General features: G+C 38.8%; 1 protein-coding gene and 1 pseudogene across 1 annotated transcript; both read left to right on the top strand.

The window, feature by feature from the left end:
- The first annotated feature begins 13,824 nt into the window (after positions 1-13,824).
- LOC119504782 lies at positions 13,825-16,317 on the top strand (annotated as a pseudogene).
- Positions 16,318-23,046: 6,729 nt separating this feature from the next.
- On the top strand, positions 23,047-23,936 carry LOC119504974 (non-specific lipid-transfer protein-like). Its single transcript, XM_037797617.1, has one exon. It carries the CDS (start codon positions 23,095-23,097, stop codon positions 23,515-23,517), a length of 423 nt encoding a protein of 140 aa, XP_037653545.1. The 5' UTR covers positions 23,047-23,094; the 3' UTR covers positions 23,518-23,936.
- The last annotated feature ends 467 nt before the right edge of the window (positions 23,937-24,403 follow it).

The following is a 24,403-nucleotide window of genomic DNA, read 5'->3' on the forward strand; positions in this document are numbered from 1 at the left end:
AGCCCCCATTCCTTCTTACTGCGGCATAGTGTTCCATTTTAAGTATTTACCACATTTTGTTTATCCACTAATCTGTTGAAGGACACTTGTATTGTTTCCATATCTTGGCAACTGTGAACAATGCCACCATGAACATCAGTGTGGTAATGTCTGTTAATGTCACTTCTTTCAGATCTTTTGGGTATATACCAAGAAGTGAAATTTCTGGGTTGTAGGATAACTTGATATCTAGTTTTCTGAGGAGCTGCCAAATTGCCTTCCACAGTGCTGTACCATTATATACTCCCAACAACAATGAATAAGAGTTTCAATGTCTCCACATCCTCTCCTGTATTTGTTGTTTCCTGTTTGTTTAATGGCAGCCATACTTATTGGTGTGAGATGATATCTCTTTGTGGTCTTGATTTTCATCTCCCTAATAGCTAGTGTAGATGAAATTTTTTTCATGTTTTTTAGCTATTTGTATTTCCTCTTCAGAAAAATGTCTTTCAATCTCTTTTGCCCATTTTATAATTGGGCTGTTTATACTATTGTTGAGTTGTAGAATTTCTTTATATATGCAGGATATCAGTCTCTTACAAAATACATGGTTTCCAAATATTTCCTCTCATTGCTTTTGCTGCCTCTTCACCTATTTGACAAATTCCTTTGAGGTACAGAACATTTGATTTTGAGGAGTTCCCAATTATCTATTTTTTCTTTCATTGCTTGTGCTTTGGATGTACGGTCCAAGAAGCTACCTCCTAATACAAGGTCTTGAAGATGTTTCCTTACATTAACTTCTAGGAGTTTTATGGTACTGTCTCTTATATTGAGGTCTTTGATCCTCTTTGAGTTAATTTTCATATAGGGTGTGATGTAGGGGTCCTCTTTCATTCTTTTGGATATGGATATCCAGTTCCACCAGTTCATTTGTTGAAGAGACCATTCCGTCCCTGCCCAGTGTATATTAGGGCCTTATCAAAAATCAGTCAACTATAGATCTGGGGGTATATTTCAAAGCTCTCAATTTGATTCCATTGTTTAATATTTCTATCTGTGTGCCAGTACCATGCTATTTTGATTACTGTGGCTTTATAGTAGGCATCAAAGTCAGGAAGTGTAAGTCCTCTCACTTTGTTCTTTCTTACAATGTTTTTCCCTTCCAAATAAATTTGTTAACTAGCTTTTCAAAGTCTGCCAATTATGGTGTTTGAATTTTGATTGGAATTTCATTGAGTCTGTAGATCACTTTGTGTAGAATTGAGATCTTAAGGATATTTAGCCTTCCTATTCATGAATATGGAATATTGTTCCACCTCTTTAGGTTCCCTGTGATTTCCTTTACTAAATTTATGCAATTTTCTGTGTAGAGGTCTTCTACATCTTAGTTAAGTTCATTCCTAAGTACTTGATTTTTTAGTTCCTATTGTGAATGGAATTTTTTCCTTGAGTGTCTCTTCAGCTAGGTTCTCTCTAGTGCATGGGAACATTACTGAGTTTTGCATATTAACCTTGTATCCTGCCACTTTGATGAATTTATTAGCTCAAGTATCTGTGTTGTTGTCTTCTCAGGATTTTCCAAATACATGATCACATCATCTGCAAATAATGACAATTTTACTTCTTCTTTTCCAATTTGGATGCCTTTTATTTCTTTATCTTGCTGGATTACTCTGGCTAGAACTGCTAGCACAATGTTGAATAATAGTGGTGATAGCAGGAATCCTTGTCTCATTCCTGATGGGGGAAGGCTTTCAGCTTCTCATCTTTGCGCACTATGATGGCTGTGGGTTTTTCATGTATGCCCTTTATATTGAGGAAGTTTCCTTCAATTCCTACCTTTTGAAGTGATTTTATCAAAAAAAGGATGCTGAATTTTGTCAAATGCCCTTTCAGTGTCTCTTGAGATGATCATTTGATTTTTCCCTTTTGATTTCTTAGTATGTTGTATTACATTGATTCATTTTCTTATGTTGTCTAACCCTTGAATGCCTGGAATGAACTCCACTTGGTCATGGTGTATGATTCTTTTAATGTGTCTTTGGATTTGATTTTCAAGTATTTTGTTGAGAATTTTTGCATCTATATTCATTAGGGAGATTGGCTTGTAGTTTTCCTTTCTTGTAGCATCTTTATCTGGTTTTGGGATTATAATGATGATAGCTTCATAAAATGATTTAGGTAGTGTTCTGTTTTCTTCAATATTTTGAAAGAGTTTGAGCAGAAACGGTGTCATTTCTTTTTGGAAAGTTTGGTAAATTTCCCCTGTTAATATCTGGCCCTGGGCTTTTATTTATAGGAAGGATTTTTTTTTTTTTAATTTTACAATGGGGCTTTATTAGCTCACAAATTTACAGTTCTAAGGCCATGAAAATGTCCCAATTAAGGCCATCAGCAGGATAATGCTTTCTCTGAAGAAAGGCCAATGACATCTGGGGTTCCTCTGTCACATGGGAAGGCACATGGTGATGTCTGCTTGTCCTTCTTGAGTTCTGGTTCCAGAATGACTTTCTGCAAAATGTCTCTGGGCTTCTCTCTTAGCTTCTCTCAGTTCTGTGCTTCTTTCTCACAGGGCATTCCTGTCTAAGCATCTCTCTTTGCTTTTCTTAGTTCCTATGGGTCCTTCTTGCTTCTCCTGGAGGAAAACTCTGGGTTATATACATATCTTAGCTTCTCTCCAAAATGTCTCAGCTTCTCTGAGCTCTCTCTCTCTCTCTTTCTCTGTGAGCTCTCCTAAAGGACTCTAGTAAAGGATCAAGACCCACCCTGAATGGGTGGGGTCACATCTCTAAGGAAACAGTCTAATCAAAAGGTCCCTCCCACAATAGGTCTGCCCCCACAAGATTGGATTAAAAGGATGTAGTTTTTCTGCGGTACATAACAACACACTTGTTAAAATTATTTTGATGTAAAAAAATAATGCATGAATACTTTCTTCTTATAAAATATTACAGATAAGCTGCCTTCTCTATTGTCTAGTAGGTCTAATCTCTAAACCTTTGCAAAGGCAACTCCTTGTTAACCCTATTTGGTGTATTTTCCAGATTTTGTGGTAAACATTCAAATGTGTGTATGCCTAGAATATGTACAACAATATTTTGTTTTGTATATGTATGTGTTTTAAATAAATGCTATATAACATTGAAAAAATTGCCCTGCCATTTATGTGTTTGACTTTTGTTCAATCATAGACATTGGTGATACTTACATTTTGGTTCCCTATAGGAAGGATTTTGATGACCGTTTGGCTCTCTTGTGATTGGTTTGTTGAAGCCTTCTATTTCTTCTTGTGTTAGTCTAGGCTGCTCATGTTTCCAGGAAATTATCCATTTCCTCTAAATTGTCTAGTTTGTTGGCATACAGGTGTTTATAGTATCCTTTTATGATTTTTTTAAAATTTCTTTGGGATCCACAGTAATGTCCCCACTCTCATTTATGATTTTATTTGGGTCTTCTCTCTTTTTGACTTTGTCTAGCTAAGCATAGTTTTCACTCTCATTGAACTTCTCAAAGGATCAACTTTTGCTTATTGTTTTGTTGTTCTTCAGATAATTTATTTCTGCTTTAATCCTTGTTATCTCTTTTCTTCTACTTGATCTACTGTTAGTTTGCTGATAATTTTCTAGCTTCTTCAGTTGCTCCATTCATTCTTTGATTTTAGTTCTTTCTTTCTTCCTCTTCAATGTATGCATTTAGAGCTATAAATTTCCTCCTCAGCATCACCTTCACTGCATCCCACAGGTTTTGATATGTTGTGTTCTCATTTTCATTCTTGCTTAGATATTTAGCAATTCTTTGCAATTGCTTCTTTGACATACTGATTGTTTAGGAGTGTGTTGTTTAACCTCCAGATATTTGTGAATGTTCTAGATCTTTGATGGTTATTGACTTCCAGTTGTATTCCATTGTGGTGTGCCAATGTGCTTTGAATAACTTCAATCTTTTTAAATTTATTGAGACTTTTTTTATGCCCCAGCATATGATCCATCCTGGAGAATGCTCCATGAGCACTAGAGAAGAATGAATTTCAATAATGTGGGATGTAATGCTCTAAATATGTAAGTCTAAATCATTTATCACATTGTTTAGGTTCTCAATTTCCTTGTCCTCTGACTGTGTGTTCTATCTAAAGAAGAAAGTGGTGCATTGAAGTTTCCCACAATTAATGTAGAAACATCTATTTCTCCTTTCAGTTTTTGCCAATGTTTGTCTCATGTATTTGGAGCCCACTGATTGGGTACATAAACATTTATGATCATTTATTTCTTCTTGGTGAATTCTCCTTTTTACTAATATATAGTCTTTATCTCTTATGACCTCCTGTATGTAAAGTCTATTTTGTCTGATATTAGTATAGCTATCCCTGCTCTCTTTTGGCTGAAGCTCATGTGGAATATTTTTTCCATCTTTTCCCTTTCAAGCTCTTTGTGTCACAGGGTCTGAGTCACTTGTAAATAGCATATTGATGGTTCATACTTTTAAACCCATTCTGCCAATCTATATCTTTTAATTGGGGGGTTCAATACATTCATATTCAATATTATTACTGTGAAGGCAGTTCTTGAATCAACCATCTTATCCTTTAGTTTTTGTCAGATGTCTTCCTCCTTTTTTTCCACTTTAAGTTTCCATTACTAATACTTTTCAGTTCTCTGTCCTTCTACAGACCTTGCTCTCCTTTCTTTTTTTTCAGCTGGTAGAACTCCCCTTAGTATTGCTTGCAGGGCAGGTCTCTTGTTATCAAATTCTCTCAGCACTTGTTTGTGAAAATTTTAAACTCTCCCTCAATTTTGAAGGAGAGTTTTGCTAGATAAAGAATTCCTGGCTGTTAATTTTTCTCTTTCAGAATCCTAAATATGGCATACCACTACCTTTCTTCTTGACTTCATGTGCCCACTGAGCAGTCAGTACTTAGTCTTATGTGGTTTCCCTTATATGTGGTGAATAGCTTCTCTCTTGCTGCCTTTAGGACTTTCTCCTCTTCCGGATTTGACAATCTGATTAGTTATGTCTTGGAGTGAGTTTATTTGTATTTATTCTATTTGGAGTTCATTGGACATCTTTGATTTGCATATTCATGTTATTTAGAAAGGTTGGGAAGTTTTTCCCTATTATGTCTTCAAGTACTCTTCCTAGCCATTTACTCCTTTCTTCACCTTTTGGGAAACCAGTGATTCTCATATTTGTGCACTGTTGTCCAACATTTCCCTGAATTCCATTTCAAATTTTTTTATTTTTTCACCATTTGTTTTGTGCATTGACATTCACTGCTGTGGCCTCTAATTCACTTATTCTTCTGCCTTTTCAAATCTGCTGTTTTATGTCTCTAGTATATTTTTAATTTGACCAACAGTATCTTTTATTTCCATAAGATCTGCTATTCTTTCATTTACTCTTTCAAATTCTTCTTTATGCTCTTCTAGAGTCTTCCTGATGTCCTTTATGTCCTTAGTCAACTCACTGAAGTTGTTTTGGAGATTTGTACGTACTTCTTTGATTAATTTCTCAAAGTTCTGTGTCTCCTCTGGCTTTTTAATTTAGTCATTTGGGTTATCCATGTCTTCTTGTTTCTTCATGTGCTTTATGATTTTCTGTTGTTGGCCTCATGGTTTTTGCTTATCTTGAAATGCCATGAGAAATGCAGGATTATTTGAGCATTTATCTATAATGTGGCAGAGTTACAGCTTGGTGGAGAGCACTTTCCTGTCCTTACAGCAGATGGTGTGTTTGGGCCACCTCTTATTCTCGGGCCAGCTCTCCCCCAACTTTGTGCACTAGGCAGGGTCCAACCTGGATGGAAATCCAATCAGCACAGCAGATTTCCATGTGCACTTGGGACTGCAAGCCCTGGGGGTGGGAGGTGGACCCTGTGCAGTTTGGCAGGGAGTCCACTCCAGGGCAGTTCTGGGGTGGTGAGTGGATCACTCTGAGGCTGTGGAGCTGTGCATCTCACCTTCCAGCTCAAATGATCCATAGTCCCTGCCCACCATGTGCCCATGAGTCCCTGGCTTTTGGAAGGGGCTTCTGGTGCTTCTGTGCAGTGCCCTTGCCTGTCAGCTTTGCTCACCAGGGGCTTTCATGGAGGAAGAGTGAATGCTGTCACCAGAAGTCTGCCAAATCCTGAGTTCCCCAGAGGAGCTCTCAGCCACACAGCTCTGAAGTTATCTCCTCAGCCAACTGCTGAGAAGGGTGCATGGGGCTTGGAAAACTGCTTGTTCCTCTGCTTGGTAGCTGGTTCAAGCTACCAGTCCCTGGCATGTGAGCTCTTGTCCATGGGGGCTGTGAGGGGTTATCTCTCCAGCCAACTGCTGAGATGGGTGCATGGGGCATGGAAAGCTGTTCCCTCACACGTTTGGTGGCCAGCTCCAGCCGCAAGTCTCTGGCACAGGTGCTCATGTCCATGGGGCTGTGAAGGGTTATCTCCCCAAGCAACTGCTGAAAGAAAGGTACACAGAGCAGGAAAATCTGCTCTTTCCTGTGCTCATCAGTTGGCTCCAGCTGCCCATCCCTGGCAGTGGTCTGGGCTGAACACACTCACCCCATCCTTTCAAATTCAGTCTCTCTGCCTCTCCAGCTGAGTCCCCACTGTGTGGTGTAGAAGTCCCTGCCCAGCCAGTGGCACTCTGGAACTTCTGTTCTGGAGTGCTTTGTGCCCTTTATCTATTCCTTCATAAAGAATTTTGCTTTGTCTCTCCCAATCTGCCATCTTCCTGGAAGTCTCTACTGTTTTTTAAATTACTTATTTCACTTATGTGTTCTAATCCTTATTTCCTCCTTTCTCCTCACCTTGGGTTTAGTTTGCTGTTCTTTTCTAGCTTCCAGGGTGAGGTTTGGTGTCTGAGATCTTTCTTCTTTTTTACTGTTAAGTATTTTAAGACTTTTTCTCTAAGCACTGCCTTTGCTGCACCCCATAAGTTTCCATATGTTATGCTCTCCTTTTCATTCATCTCAAAATATTTCCTGATTTTTCCTTGTGATTTCTTCTTTGACTTGTTTAGGAAAGTGTTTGACTTCCATTTATTTGTGGATTTTCAAGTTCTCCTTCTGTTATTGACATCTAGCTTGTGGTCAGAGAAGATACATTGTATAATCTAAATATTCTTAAATTTATTGAGACTTGTTTCGTGACCCAACATGTGATCTATCCTGGAGTATGACCCATGTCCTCTTGAGAAAACTGTGCATTGTGCTATTTTTAGATGTGGTGGTGTTCTGTATATGTCTGTTAGGTCTATTTCCTTTATAATATTGTTCAGGCTCTCTATTTCCTTTTTGATCTTCTGTCTAGGTGTGATATCCATTGATGAAAGTGTTATACTGAAGCTTCCAACTATTAATATAAAAGTGTCTATTTCTCCCTTCGGTTCTGCCAGTGTTTGCTTCATTTATTTTGCAGCACTATGGTTAGTTGCATAGAGGTCTGTTATTTTTTCTTTGTGTATTGACCCTTTTATTAATACATGGTTCCTTTGTTTTTAGTAACAGTTTTTGACTTAAAGTCCACTTTGATATTAGTGTAGCTACTCCAGCTCTCTTTTTGTCACTGTGTGTGGAATATTTTTTCAAACTCTTTCACTTTCAGTCTATTCCTTTCAGTCTAAAGTGAGTCTCTTGTAAACAACATATTGTTCGGTTGTGCTTTTTTTTTTAAAAGAAATCAATTTTTCCAATCTGGCTATTTGATTGGGAAGTTTAATCTATTTCAATTCAATGTAATTACTGATAAGGCAGCACTTAATCCAGCCATTTTGTCCTTTGTTTCTTATGTTTTATATTTTTTTGTCTTGTTTTCCTTTATTGCAGCCTTCTTTTGTGTATAGCTGATCTTTTGTAATGTAACTGGTTGATCCCATTCCCATTCCTGCTTCTATATATTTTAAATAACTTCCCTGTGGTTACCCTCAGGTTTGTATTAAACACCACGTCTATAATCTTGTAGTTCAAAAAGATACCAGCTTAAGATCAACAGCATCGTCTCTACCTTTGTTTCCCCCATTTAGTGATTTAATTTTGTTTCCCTGTTTATGTTTTTGTCACACATTACCTCTTTACATTTTGAATGTCCATTATAAGGAAATATGATTATTTCTTATGCAATTATATTCTAAATTTTATAGGAAACTAAGAGATTTATATGCTGTGATATCATATTATTGAGTTTTAATTACTCATGTAATTACATTTACTGGAGATATTCACTTCTTCATACTGCTGCAAGCTCCTATCTCCTGTCCTTTCCCTTCAACCTAAAGAACTCCCTATTTTATTTCTTGTAGGGCAGGTGTCTTGGTGATGGACTCTTTCAGTTTTTGTTTATCTGTGAATGTCTTACATTCTTCTTCATTTTTGAAGGACAGTTTGCCAGATAAAGGAATTTAGTTGACATTTTTTTCTCTTTCCTTACCTTAAATATGTCCTAGCAGTGCCCTTGTATGTAATGAATCTCTTTTCTCTTGTTCTCTCTCATTTCTCATAGACAGTTTCACTAGATATAGAATTGTTGGTTGGCACTTTTTTTTCCCTTAGCACTTTAAATATGTCACCCACACTGCCTTCTTGCCTTCATGGTTCCCAAGAGGCAAGAGATTGGCACTTATCCACTGCCGTGTCCTTGACACATTGCTTCCCTCTTGCAGTTTTCAGAATTCTTTATCTTTGACATTCAACAGTTTGTGATATGTCATATGTGGGTCTATTTGGGTTTTTCTGTTTAGAGTTCATTAAGATTCTTGGGTGTATATATCCTTCTTGGCCTCCCACAGTACAAGTCCCATAGGCCTCAGGCTCTGTACACTTTTTTCATTCTTTTCTTTTTTGCTCCTGAGTGTATAATTTGTCTTATGTTCAAGTTCATTGATTTTTTTCTTTTGCCAGGTACACTCTGCTGCTAAACTCTGCTAGGGTATCATTTTATTTCTATTATTGTGGTCTTCGGCACTGTTTGGTTCCTCTTCTTGATTTCTATCTCTCCATTGACCTTTTTAAAATGAAGAGAAAAATCTATCATTTTCCTCATTTCCTTTAGTTCTTTGTCCATGTTTTCCTTTAGCCCTTGGAGCATATTAAGGATCATTTTAAAAAATTCTTTGTCTGGTATGTCCAAGCTCTGGTCTTCCTCATTGGTAGTTTCTAACACTTGAACCTCATTTGCATGAGGTTTCATTGTATATTTTGTAATCTTTTGTTACAACCTGTACATTGATACTTTAATGTGCCATTTCTGAAATTTAGAGACTGAAATACCTGTTTCTTAAGCATATATCTAACTAGTACCATTCAATTCCTAGAATAAAGGAAAAAATGGAAAAGAAACCACCTTTTCCAGTCTACTTGGGAGAGGGCTTGCTTTCTGAGTTTAGCCATTCTTATAAGACTAGAGAACATCCCAAGGCAAAAATGTAGGGTCTCCTGTTTTCTCTGTACATATGTCTTGTCCTGGGCATTTGTGCCCATTGGCCCCAAGACTTCCCCCAGTTACATGGATCCAAATGTCCCCATTTCCCTAGAAAACAATGCTTCCTCAGTTTTTCCACTGTATATTGCCAGCAATCCTTTGCTCCAGGCTGCTGCAATTTGACTGTTCTACAGCACTCTGCCAGAGAGTTCTGTGAGCTGCATCTACATGCAGGGCAAGTTCTGGGAATGCAAGCCTGAAACACATTAAAGTTGAGTCCTTCAGACATCTACCAGACAGGCTGGCACTGACATACATATATCCAGTGTGTGCACAAAGGTTTTGTTCCCTCCAGAACTGAGACCAGGAACCTGAACTGGGCACATGGGTTGGCTCTGCACCGAGCCTATTTGGGGATGGGGGAAGGGCTAACAAGGTTACCATGAGATCCTAACATGTTAAGGTTGCCTTTTTCTTGATTTGGCACTTGCTCTGTCACAGCAACTATTTAATTGTTTTCTGGGCATTGGGAAAGATGGCTCTGTGAGCTCTGGTTTGTTGCTTAAAGCTTCTGTGTAGGGATGATGCCCTGGGGTGTCTCACTCCACCATCTTGATGATATTGCTGCTGCCTGGATTATTTTAATAGTTTATTTTCCCCACAGTGTAAAGTTTCTGGTGTTGTTCCACAGAGGGCTCAGGCTTGGACATGTGCCATCACATGGATATGACAGTAGTTTTTAGCAGGGAGCTTTTCTTTACAGTCTTCTGTCCTGATATATCTAGCTATTAAGTTCCACTAAAGTCCAGTTGATTGTTCTATTATTTCTACAATACCCTGGCACATAACTGTTCCACAGACTTATCCAATTAAATAAAATTTTTCAGGGATAGTTTTTCAGATCAGTGTCTGATATTTGTACTGACCCCAAGACAACTCTTCTCAGCTGTTTACCAGTTGTCTGGTAAACTAGACAACATAGTTTTGCATATATATTTAATGAAGTTACCAATCTCCTCATAACTGCTTTCCACTAATTTACATTGTTTTTGAGAGGGCTAGTACGCTAGTAAGCTCTCTGTTTCAAATAAGTTATTTAGGGAAGAGCTACAGAGTTCTCTGTTTTACAGCCTGCCTATCCCCTTCCCCCAGGAAAAAACTCTGAGCAACAGCTCTGGAGGTCAGGGCAGAGATAGTGGAGCACTTCTTTCTGAATAATACCATTGTTTTAGGAGCAGAGTGCTGGGTGGGGTTGGTAGTCTCCGATCTCCATGGCTTACATATCCCAGCATAGACCCTCCACCATAAGAACACGGTGGATAAAGGCAAAGAGAATATGAGGATTGTCAGAGTGCCATGCTTGAAGTAGAATCTGTCCCAGATTGTGGTTGGGAGTAAGAAGGGAGTCCCCAACCTCTTGCTTGCACTTTCCCTGAGAGCCTCTAAAAATGAAGGTAGACAGTGGGGGTAAGAAATGCTGGTGGCTTAACCCTCCTGGGATAATACAGTCCTTGAGTGGGAGCTAGGGGTACGGGTAGTCCTGTCTTCTTTGCTGCACATGCCTGGAATGGAGTGTCCATTATGCTGGCTGGGAATAGGGAGGGCAAGTGCAGGCAGTCTCAAGTGCCACAGACTGTCACTATTATTGAGTTTTATTAATAAGTGTTTATCTGCTATGTGCCCTTTAGGATCAATTCCAGATAATTAAAAAAAAAAAAAAAAGGTGTTCACCTGTTTTGCTGGGGAGCAGTTCCATGGAGCTCTTCACATTGCTATTCTGGAAATGGACCCAACTGCATTATCATTTTCATATATCACTGGATTTTATTTATTATTTTAAGGACTTTTTTTTTTTTACATGCTTAGGGATATTGGACAGTAGTTTCCTTAAATATCATTGTCAGATTTTGGTATCAGGGAAATGCTGTCCTTATAAAATGAGCTGGGGAGTTTTCCTTCATACTCTAATAGAGTTGGTATAGAATTAATATTATTTCTTCCTCAAATGTTTGACAGAATTCACCACTGAAGTTCTCCGAGCATAAAATTTTCTTTTTAAGGGTTTAAATAAAAAACGCAATTTCATAGTGGATGAGACATCTCTTCTTGTGTCAGTTTTGGTAATTTATGCTTTCCAACAATTTGACCATTTTATCTATGTTGCCAAATTTATTGGCAAGAAATTGTTATATTTCCTAAGCTTTAAAATTTCTGGAGGAGCTGTAGTGAAGTTCCTATTTCATTTCTGATATTTGAAATTAATTTTTCTTTTTATTCTTGATCAGCTTAGCAAACAGGTCATCAATTTTATTTATCTTTTCAAAGACTCAACTGTTGTTTCATTGATTTATCCTATTGTTTATGTGGTTTCTATTTTATTGATTACTGCTTTATCTATTATTACCTTCCTTTATTTGCTTTGGTTTTAACTTGCTTTATTTCTACAGTTTAAGATGACAGCTTAATTTATTTTAGAACTTTCTTCCCTAATAGAAATATTTAATACTATAAATTTTCCTCTAAGCAGCTTACAATTTTTGATGTATCATTTTCATATTATTTGGATTAAAATGCTTTATAATTTCTCTCATGATCTCATCTTTGGCCCATGTGTTACTTGGAAAAGTCTTGTATAACCTCCAAATATTTGAGGGGATATTCAGAGTTTTATTTTGTATAATTTCAATATTTTTAAAGGTATGTTTTATTGTAGACAGCATGTGATTGACTTGCTTATTTTTAATCCAGTCTGACAATGTCTGCCTTTTAGACTCTTTGGAGCTTACATTTATTGTAAATATTGATTTGGTTGGAATTAAGACCATTGTCTTGCTTTTTCCTGTTGGTCAATATGATCTCTGCTTCATTTTCTGACTTTCTTCAGATTATTTTTTAGTATTCCAATTTATGTCCTCTACTGCATTATTAGCTACAGTTCTTTTTTTCTCTTGATTACTCAAGATTTAAAAATATGCAGCCTAAATTATCACAAACTATTTTTAAATATATACCACTTTTATATATAAGTCATCCATTTCTCCCCTTACATTCTTGGTGCTGCTATTATCATACATTTTACTTCCATAATATTATGAATGATTTTGCTTTCACATATAAACAGCACAGTGTGTTGCAATTGAAATACACTCTTCTTCCAGGAAGGCAGGGCAAGATGGAAGCATAGAGAGCTGTAGAATTTAGTTAGCCTTCTAGAGCAACTAGTAAATAGCCAGTAACAACTAGTAAATAGTCTGGAACAACTGTTGGGGGACATCTGTGACTGGACAAACATCATACACCAGCCTGGAGTAGGTGGAATGGCTGAGACTGCAGCATAGAACTGCAAGTAAGTCTCCCCAAACTGTGGAGCTGACACCCCTCCCCTACTGGCATGGCACACTGAGTTGGAACACTTCCTGTGGAAAAAAGCAGGCTACTAGGAGCAAGGGAAAGTAACTCAACCAAGGTCCAATTGCAGTTTTAATTAACAAATTTGGGCTACTGAAAACAAGCTATAAGCACAGATACCCTGAGCAAGCAGGAAAGGAACATTGAGGTCTCTCCTGGTAGAGAGGAGGTGGGGCTGATGGGGAGAAAAATAGAAGCAGAGGCTTTTGGAGATGGCTTAGCTCAGACTATTGGAAAACATCTGTGTCCCAAGAAAAGGGGCACAGAGAACTGGGTATCAACTCTGGTTGACCGGTGAAACTGGGGAGCTGGGGATGGTCTCTGAAAGGGGACTTTCTTTCTTTTTCCTTTTTTTCTCTCATTTGAAGTAGCTCATTTGAGAAAGCCTCAGGCATTTTCAATTGTCAGCGTTGACACAGGCAAGGGTGCAGTTAAGAGAGTCAAGAGTGACAAAGGAGGAATTCAAGTGTAGGAGATAATCCCCTAAAGGGTGTATCTTCCCTAAGAAAAGGGGGTGGGGCCCAGTTCAAGTGACTGCCCTCCCTCAGAGAATTCAGGCCCCAGGGCCTGGGAGGAAAAAACCCAGAAACAATTAAGCTTGGCTTCTGACACCCTCAGCCCCTGGCTGTGACAGGGGCTCTTTACACCAGCAGGGAGCTGCAGACTGACAAGTGCTACCTGATGGATGGGATTGGAAAAGCACGGACTCTAGAGTCCTCACAGGAAAGCCTGAAGAGCTGCACAGTCTCATACTCAGGGAAACTTGATACTGATTGGACCTTTCTCTTGAGACCTGGGTCCATCTGGTCTGGGAAAATATGATTGGGGTAATTAAGGAAACCACATGCCCAGACAACAAAAAATTATGAGTCACATTAGGAAAAACAGAGATATAGGCCAGTGAAGGAACAAACTTACACTTCAAACGAGATACAGGAGTTGAAACAACTAAAGATGTTCAAGCAAATCTTCTAAATGAAATAAACGAGGTGAAGGAAAATCTGGCAAAAGAGAAGAAGGATATAAAGAAGACATTGGGCCCGGGGGGCCCGCGGGGGAGTCGCCACGGCCCTGGCACCGCTCGGGCCGCGTCTCGATTACAAGTCTGATGACATTATCAACTGTATAAAAAGAGAATCCTCCATGAAAATGGTCCTTTCTCTAGAGAGAAGAGAAAGAAGCTCTGAGCCCTGGAATGTGATGAAAGCATTGTCAGAGTCATCTCCAGAGAACCTCTTGTTGCTCAAGTGTGGACTTTCTCTAAGCCCAATGCTGCAAATAAATTCATCACCCTCCCCCTGATATGGGACAGGACCCTCCAGTGCTTATCTGGTTGTGAGTGAAAATCCAGATGGAGACAGTTATCAGCTGAGCTATTGACAATGGAACCACTGGAATTAGTGAACTTGAAAGATATAGTCATAGACTTCACCCAGGAAGAGTGGGCCCTGTTGGACATGTCCCAGAGAAAACTGTTCAGAGATGTGATGCTGGAGAATGTCAGTCATCTGATCTCCGTGGGAAATCATATCTGCATATCAAATGTACATTTCCAGCTGGAGCAAGGAGAGGAATTGTGGAGAGATGGAACTCGATTTTTCCAAAACCAGAATTCAGGGAGGGAAATTGGTCTTAAAAAACAAGAAATGCTATCCATGCAACATATCTGCAGGAAAGACACATCTACCATCATGTCATTGAAACTGAAATCTCATACTCAAAAGAATGGCATTCCATGTAGTGAGTTGCCAGAAGATTTTACTCATAGATCCAGAGTGACTCAACATGTGTTAACCTACAAGAGAAAGAAACCCTGCTTCAGCAAACTATTTGGAAAAGTCCTCAGTGACCAGTCATCTTTTAATCAGCAAACACAAATTCATAATAGAAGTAAATCATATGAATGTCATTTAATTGGTAAATCATTTATTCAAAGTTTTGGGCTTGCACATTACAATGGAACTCACATCTTAGAGAAACCTTATGAATGTCATCTATGTGGGAAAGCGTTCACCCATTATTCTAGCCTTAGAGGACATGAGAGAACTCACACTGGAGAGAAACCTTATGAATGTCATCTATGTGGGAAAGCCTTCACTAATTGTTCTGCCTTGAGACAACATGAGAGAACTCACACTGGAGAGAAACCTTATGAATGTCATCTATGTGGCAAAGTCTTCAGACATCTTTCTAGCCTTAGAGGACATGAGAGAAATCACACTGGTGAAAAACCCTACAAATGTCATCAATGTGGGAAAGCCTTCCCTCGTTATACTGCCCTGAGACAACATGAGAGAACTCACACTGGAGAGAAACCTTACGAATGTCATGTATGTGGGAAAGCCTTTGCCCTTAATTCTAGCCTTAGACGACATCATAGGACTCACACTGGAGAGAAGCCCTATGAATGTCATCTTTGTGGGAAAGCCTTTGCCCTTAATTCTAGCCTTAGACGACATCATAGGACTCACACTGGAGAGAAACCCTATGAATGTCACCTATGTGGGAAAGCTTTCCCTCGTTGTAATGCCCTGAGACAACATGAGAGGACTCATACTGGAGAGAAACCCTATGAATGTCATCTTTGTGGGAAAGCCTTCACTCAGCGTTTTAACCTGAGAAAACATGAGAGAACACACACTGGGTAGAAACCCTATAAATGTCACCTATGTGGGAAAGCTTTCCCTCGTTGTAATGCCCTGAGACAACATGAGAGGACTCATACTGGAGAGAAACCCTATGAATGTCATCTGTGTGGTAAAACCTTCACTCAGTGTTTTACCCTGAGACAACATGAGATAACTCACACTGAGGAGATACCATAAAAATATTGTTTATGTGGGGAAACCAAACTGGAGAGAAACACTATGGATACCATGTATATGAAAAGCATTGGCCAATATTCTGGCCTTAGATTACATAATAGAACTTATACTATCAATGTCTTGAATATGGAAATGTCTTGAATATGGAAATGATTTCAGTCCTTATGTCAACCTTTAAACATCCTATAGAACTCACACATTAAAGGAACATGGTTGTCATCAGCCTGGTAGAGCTTTTAGTCATTCTGACTACTTCATCAATTTAAGCCTGTTCATAAAGGGGAGAACCAATAGAAATGTCACCTATGTAGCAAACCCTTAGTATATATGATATACATAAGAGAACTCATAAATATAATGAAAGTGGAAGTGTCTTCATCCTCTGCTTCAACTGACAGACCAAGAAGACTTTACCAGACTTCACACAATCATTTATTCATACAGCAACAAGTGATAATTCACACTGTATAAGACTCTTATTGGTGTCATGAATGAAGGCATGTCATCAGTGATAACTCATCCCTTAGCAATAATTTTCTTATGCTGAGGAAGCAGCAATCTTAAACTCAATTTAGGAACATCTTCAGTTGGATTTCACATCAGAAAGTTCACAGTGGAAAACAAAGTACTTTATATGGACCCTTTTGCATACAATTCAGCAAAGAGTCAAGAATCTTGAATAAAACTTATTGAAATTATGTAGAATAACAATGTAGAATTATGAAGTGATGAATTTTGTAAGAATTAATATGAAGTGAGATTAATTCAGTAGTTCAGTACTTGCATATATGCAAGCCACAAACATTGTTGCTGAAAATCTAAAAAAAAAAAAAAAAAAAAAAAAAGAAGACATTGGGTGACCATAAAGAAGAATTCATAAGCTTGAAAAAACAAATGGCAGTACTTATGGGAATGAAAAGCACAATAGAAGAGATGAAAAACACAGTGGAGACATGCAACAGCAGATTTGAAGAGGCAGAAGAAAGGATGCATGAATCAGAGGACAGACATCTGAAATCCTACACACTACAGAACAGATAGGGAAAAGAATGGGAAAATATGAGCACCATCTCAGGGAAATGAAAGACAACATGAAGCACATGAATATATTTGTCATGGGTATCCCAGAAGGAGAAGGGAAAAGGGGCAGAAACAATAATGGAGGAAATAATCACTGAAAATTTCCCATCTCTTAAGAAAGACATAAAATTATGAATCCAAGAAGTGCAGCATACCCCAAACAGAACAGATCCAAATAGACCTACTCCAAGACACTTAGTCAGTTTATCAAATGTCAAAGACAGAGAATTCTGATAGCAAGAGAAAAGTGATTCATTACATACAAGGGAAGCTTGATAAGACTGTGTCAATTTCTCAGTAGAAACCATGGAAGCAAGAAGGCAGTGGTATGTTATATTTAAGATACTGAAAGATAAAAACTGCCAACCAAGAATTCTATATCTGGCAAAACTGCCCTTCAAAAATGAGGGAAAGTTTTAAATCTTCTCAGACACTGAGAGTTTGTGAACAAGAGACCTGCTCTACAAGAAATAGTAAAGGGTGTGCCACGGGCTGATAGGAAAAGACAGGAGAGAGAGGTTTGGAGAAGAGTGCAGAAATGAAGAATATCAGTAAGGGTAGAAAGAGCAACAGAAAAAAAATATGACTTCCACATTCCAAAAGACAAAATGATAGACAGTAGACATCACATTGAGTCAAATTAGTCAGAAACAAAAGGACAAATACTGTATAGTTTCACTGATGTGAACTAACATTAATGAGCTAACCTTGAAAGTTAAAGTTGAGAACACAGGTTATCAGGAGATAGAAAGAGGGTAGAGATCAGGCATCTGATACTGAATTAGTACAGTATGTTCAACAGGACTGATTGTAAAGATCCAGAAATAGCAGAATACTGTGTGATGGTAGCACAATATTGTAAGTACTCTGAACAAAGATGAGTATGAGTGCGGGTGACAGAGAAAGGCTAGAGGCATGTATGATACCAGAAAGAAAGAAGATAAAGACTGGGATTGTATAATTTAGTGAAACCTAGAGTGGCCAATGATGGTGATTAAGTGTACTAATATAAGAATGTTTTAACATGAGGGAGAACAAATGAATGTCAACATTGCAAAGTGTTGAAAACTGGTTGATATGGGGAAAATACAATCAGTGCAAACTAGAGTCTATAGTTAACAGTAACATTGTAATATGCTCCCATTACTTGTAACAAAGGCAATATGCCAAAGCTAAAGGTCTGTAAGAGGGGTATATAAGGGAACGGTACAGGATTCTTGGTATTGTTGTATGACCTTTTCATTATATTTTATTTTTTCCTCTATCTTTTTAAATTCATTTTCCCCCTCCTATTCCCCTTTCATTGTGAAAGAAATGGAAATGTCCTCAAATAGATTGTGGTGGCAAATGCATAAATATGTGATTATTTTGGGAATCAATGATTGTTTACTCAAGATGGATTGTATGGGGTGTGAATAAAATTTTAAAAAATAAACAGAGGGATACAAGTGCTGGATAAAATGTGGAGAGAGAGATGTATCTATTCACTGTTGGTGGAGAAGTAGAATGGTGCAGCCCATCTGGAGGGCAGAGTGGTGGTTCCAAAGGGAGCTAACTATGGGATTGCCATATGGTCCTATACAGTTATCAGTTGTTTTACTGGGAGGAACTGAGAGCAGTGAAATGAGTGGACATTTGGACACTGTTATTTGTGGTGGCAGTATTCATGATGTGCAACAGATGGAGGTGGCCTAAGTTCATCAACTGATGAACTGAATGATGAACTGTGGTGGATACATACAATGAGATATAGAGTGGCAGCAAGAAGGAATGAAGTTAAGGTATGCAACTAGGGGAATGGACATTGAGGACAGTATGTTGGGTGAAATAAGCCAGAAATGCAAAGACAAACATTATGCCTCACTAATCAACTGTTAAAGAGGCTGAAATGGGATTAGACTTCGATTGGAGATGTGAACGAAATGGTCATGGTTGAGTTTGGGATAGATTAGACTAAAGGATAGAGGATGATATTAACTGCATTTAAAAACTTTGGATTCTGTGTAGGACCAAAGGAAGAGATGTCTATTTGGTGCAAAATCTTTATTTTCTGTAGTACACTATATAATTTAACTAGTATGGTCAGTTTACTCCAACACCATAATTACATGGAACCTTGAATAGGGGATGAGATCAGTTGTCTTGCACATGTTAGTGTGAAGCCCTGATACATCCCAATTTGGGCAGAGAATAAAAAGCATATGCAACGCCCCCTTGAGGGACTGGGGGAAAATGTGGAAATATTAGACTTCCCCACTTGAGGAATTCCTGATATTCTCACAAGCATTGGGGACTACCAGTCCTTGATTTTGGGGTTTGCCCTTATTAAGCTTGTTACTGCAAAGGAAGACTAAGCCTACTTATAATTGTGCCTGAGAGTCTCCCCCAGAGAACTCTTTGTTGCTCAGATGTGGCCTCTCTAAGCCAACTTGGCAGGTAAACTCACTGCCATCCCCCCTCCATAGGACATGACTCCCAGGGGTGCAAATCTCCCTGGCAATGTGGGATATGACTCACAGGGATGAACCTGGCCCTGGCATCATGGGATTGAGAAAGTCTTCGTGATCTTAAGGAGGAATAGAAATGAAGCAAAGTTTCAGTGGTTGAGAGATTTCAAACGGAGTAAAGAGGTCATTCTGGAGGTAACTCATGCATTCTATAGATATCGCTTCTTAGTTTTTAGTTTACTAGAATAGTTAGAAGGAAATATCTGAAACTGTTGAACAGCAATCTAGTATCCTTGATTCTGGAAGGCGAGAGTATAACTATATAGCTTATATGGTGTGATCATGTGATTGTGAAAACCTTACAGTTCACATTTCCTTTACCCAGTGCATGGACGAATGAGTGGAAAAAAGGGACTGTGCCAGTTCTATGTATTATGCCCCCAAAATGCCATTATCTTTGATGCAATCTTGTGTGGGCAGACATATTAGTGTTGATCAGATTTTGTAATCCTTTGGGTGTTTCCATGGATATGTGATTCAATCAACTGTGGACAAGACCTCTAGTTGGATAATTTCCATGGAGGTTGGGCTGGTTTAAATGTATTATGACCCCCAGAAAAAGCCATATTCTTTGATACAATCTTGTGGGGCAGACATATTAGTGAGGATTAAGTTGGAATGTTTGGATTAGGTTGTTTGCATGGAAGTGTGCCCCACCCAACTGTAGGTGATAACTCTGATGTGATATTTCCATGGAGCACCCCACCCATTCAGGGTGGGTCTTGATCAGTGGAGTCATATAAATGAACTGACAAACACAAGGAACTCAATGCAGCTGTGATGTTTTGAAGAGGAGCCACAGCCAAGAGGGACACTTTGAAGAAAGCACAGGAGCTGCAGATGAGAGACAGTTTGAAGATGGCTGTTGAAAGCAGACTCTTACTCTGGAGAAGCTGAGAGAGGATAAATATCCCAAGTGCAACTAAGAGTGACATTTTCGAGGAACTGCAGCCTAGAGAGGAACAGCCTGGGAGAAAGCCATTTTGAAACCAGAAATTTGGAGCAGACGCCAGCCACATGCCTTCTCAGCTAACAGGTTTTCCGGACACCATTGGCCATCCTCCAGTGAAGGTATCCAATTGCTGATGTGTTACCTTGGACACTTCATGGCCTTAACACTCTAACTGTGCAATCAAATAAACCCCCTTTTATAAAACCCAATCCATCTCTGGTGTTTTGCATTCTGGTAGCATTAGCAAACTAGAACAGAGGTGTTGCCCCAACCATTCAGAGTGGGTCTGAATTAAATTACTGGAGCACTATATAAGCTCAGTCAGAAGGAGCAAGCTTGCTACAGCCAAGAGGGACACTTTGAAGAACAGCCTGGAACTGAGAGGAGCTTCAGCTTATGGAGACATTTTGGAGATGGCCTTTGACAGCAGACTTTTGCTCTGGAGAAGCTAAGAGAGGACAAATGCCCCAAGAGCAACTAAGAGTGACATTTTTGAGGAGCTGAAGCCTAGAGAGGAACATCCTGGGAGAAAGCCATTTTGAAACCAAAACTTTGGAGCAGATGCCAGCCATGTGCCTCCCCAGCTAACAGAGGTTTTCTGGACACCACTGGCCATCCTCTAGTGAAGGTACCCAATTGCTGATGTGTTACCTTGGACACTTTATGACCTTAAGACTGTAACTGTGTAACCAAATAAACCCCCTTTTATAAAAGCCATTCCATTTCTGGTGTTTTGCATTCCAGCAGTATTAGCAAACTAGAACAGGGACAAAAAGTAAATGAGAAGATGGTGGCATAGAGAGGTATGGAATTTAGTTAGTCCCATGGAGCAACCAATAAACAACCAGGAACAACTAGTAAATAACCTGGAACAACTGCTGGAAGACAGCCATGACTGTCCACACATCATACACTAACGTGGAATGGGTGGAATGGCTGAGATTGCAGCATAAAAGTTGTAAGTAAAAAATTGCAGAACCATGCCAGGAGCCCCCACCCCCCATGGCAGGCTGAGCTGCAAAATCTTGCTGCGGGAGAAAGCATTCCCAGAGCAAGCGAATATAGCTCAGCCTAGCTCCAACTGGAGTTTTAATTAACAAATGTGGATTGCTGAATACAAACTACAAACATAGACAAACCTCTAACAAGCAGCAAAGTACTCTGAGGTTGCTCCCAGTGGAGAGGAGGTGGGGCTAATGGAAAAAAATAAATTAAAAAAACACACAGAAGTTTTTAGACAGCTGACCTTAGAGAGCCAGAAAACTCCCATGTCCCAGGAAAGAAAGCCCAGAAGACCAGGTACTATCTTTGGCCAAAAGGTGAAACTGGGGGGCCATGGACTGGCTCTGCAAAGGGGCTTTCTTTCCCTTTTTCTCTCTCTCAACCTGAGTGACTCAGTAGAGAAAGCCCCAATCATTCTCAGTTCACAGTGCTCTGACCCAGACAGGGATGGAGTTAACAGAGTCAGAGAGACAAAGGAGTGATTCAAGTGCAGAAGATAACTCCCTAGGGGGTGTACCTTCCCTAAAAGGAAGGAGGTGGGGCCCAGCACTAGTGCCTACCCTCCCTTCAGAACTCAGACCCCATAACCTGGGGGAAAGCAGCCAGAACAGAAACACTTTAAACTGAGAATTAAGGGGACCACACTGCTTTACATCCGTGGGGAATGACAGGGTGACAGGTGCCACTTGCTGGGCAGGTTAGGAAAAGCATAGAGGCTAGAGGCCTCACAGCAAAGTCTGTCAAACTTCCAAGACGTACCCTCAGGGAAACCTGACACTGAATATAGGCCCCTTCTGAAAGGTGAGCCCATTCTGGCCTGGGAAAATCTGAATGGGGAATCAAGGAAACCAGATGTCTAGACAACGGAAAACTACAAATCACACTAGGGAAAATGAAGATATGGCCTAGTCAAAGGAAGAAACTTACACCTCAATTGAGATACAGTTGAGATATTGTTTCACTTTAATGAAACTATCAAAGATTTTGAAATCAATATGCTAAATCAATTAAAAAACCAAGTCAATGAGTTTAGGGAAGATACGGCAAAAGAGATGAACGATATAAAGAAACACTAGGTGAACATAAGGTAGAAATTGAAAATCTGAAAAAACAACTGGCATAATCTATGGAAATGAAAGGCACAACACAAGAGAAGAAAAACACAATGGAGACATACAACAGCAGAGTTGAGGAGGCAGAAGAAAGGATTCATGAATTGGAGGACAGGACATCTGAAATCCTACACACTAAAGAACAGATAGGGAAAAGAATGGGAAAATACGAGCACCATCTCAGGGAACTGAAAGACAACATGAAGCACATGAATATATTTGTCATGGGTATCCCAGAAGGAGAAGGGAAAAGGGGCAGAAACAATAATGGAGGAAATAATCACTGAAAATTTCCCATCTCTTAAGAAAGACATAAAATTACAAATCCAAGAAGTGCAGCATACCGCAAACAGAATAGATCTCAATAGACTTACTCCAAGACACTTAATAATCAGATGATCAAAGACAAAGAGAGAATTCTGAAAGCAGCAAGAGAAAAGTGATTCATCACATACAAGGGAAGCTTGATAAGACTATGTGCAGATTTCTCAGTAGAAACCATGGAGGCAAGAAGGAGGGGGTATGATATATTTAAGATATTGAAAGAGAAAAACCTCCAACCAAGAATCTTATATCTGGCAAAATTGTTCTTCAAATATGAGAGTTTAAAATATTTTCTAACAAACAGATGAGAGTTTGTGAACAAGATACTTGCTTAATTGGAAATACTAAAGGGACCACTATAGACAGATAAGAAAAGACAGAAGTGAGAGGTTTGGAACACAATTTTGGGTGACGGTAGCACAATGTAAGTACACTGAACAAAGATAACTGTGAGGCTCTGCAGCATAATTTAGGCATTGGAGGAGCTGTCGTTGTAACACTTTACAAGATGGGTTTTCCTGAAGCTGCCAGAACTCATCAAATTGAGGCTGTTCCAGCCAGCTCTGCAGTTGATGGATTTAAGGCAAATCTTGTCTTTAAACAAATTGAGAAGAAGCTTGAAGAGGAAGGGGAACAATTTGTGAAGAAAATTGGCGGTATTTTTGCCTTCAAAGTGAAGGATGGCCCTGAGGGTAAAGAAGCCAGCTGGGTGGTGGATGTGAAGAACGGCAAAGGATCAGTGCTGCCTAACTCAGATAAGAAGGCTGACTGCACAATCACAATGGCTGACTCGGACTTACTAGCTTTAATGACTGGTAAAATTAATCCTCAGACGGCCTACTTTCAAGGCAAATTGAAAATCACTGGCAACATGGGTCTGGCTATGAAGTTACAAAATTTTCAACTTCAGCCAGACAAAGCTAAGCTGTGAAGAACTCCCCTTGGCTACTTTTGAAAATCAAGATGAGATATATAGAAATATATTCCTATATTTCATTGTCAGAAATTAGACTGAAAGTACACATTGGCAAATAGCATAAGATAGATTTGTTTTTTAATGGGTGTGACCAGTCTTGTTTTTCCCTAGCTTTGGGTGAATAGAACCTAATGGTATACCACTGCTTTGCTGAATTGCATACAACTGTGCATTGCAAAGTTAATATGGTAATTATGGTTTGGGGTAAAATTGAGTTTCAGAATAAAATTAGGAACAGTTAAATCCAAAAACTATGTAAACAAAAGCTCTCATTTTGCTTATAAAGTGTATCTAAGGATTATTCTCCTGAAGATTCAATTTAAGAGTTTTCCTTGAGAGAATTAGGGAAGAAACAATTCCAGTAGTTGATCGGTAATTAGTGTGGTGCACTTAATTACCTTAACCTATTTTCCATTAACAGTTTTTAAAATTCTCTACTGGGATGTATTTTTTTTTTAAAGTTATTTTGCATTTCATGCACTCAAAAATGGTATTTTCCTCCCAACTTAAAAGAATTATGATCAGAGTTCAGGGGAAAACATCTTATAGCTGAACATAGCCCTATTTTAAAAATAAAAATGTTTAAAAAGTGGATTTCCTCTTTGAAAAATCAGTGTATTAGAGTCATAAAATGGCTATTGTTCAAAATAATTGAACAGTTTGCTTTGAGATGCACAGCTTTTTGAACCAATCTTATAATAATTTAACTAGATTTGCAAAGCTCTCAGACTTTTAAATTTTCCTTTTTCACGTAAGTTTAGTTTAATTAATTATCCTCATTTATCTGTCTTCATAGTTTTTCTAATGCTAATGTTGCTCTTTCTTATAACTCAATGAGATA

Source organism: Choloepus didactylus, chromosome 10, assembly GCF_015220235.1.
Source record: "Choloepus didactylus isolate mChoDid1 chromosome 10, mChoDid1.pri, whole genome shotgun sequence".
Classification (NCBI taxonomy): Eukaryota; Metazoa; Chordata; class Mammalia; order Pilosa; family Megalonychidae; genus Choloepus; species Choloepus didactylus.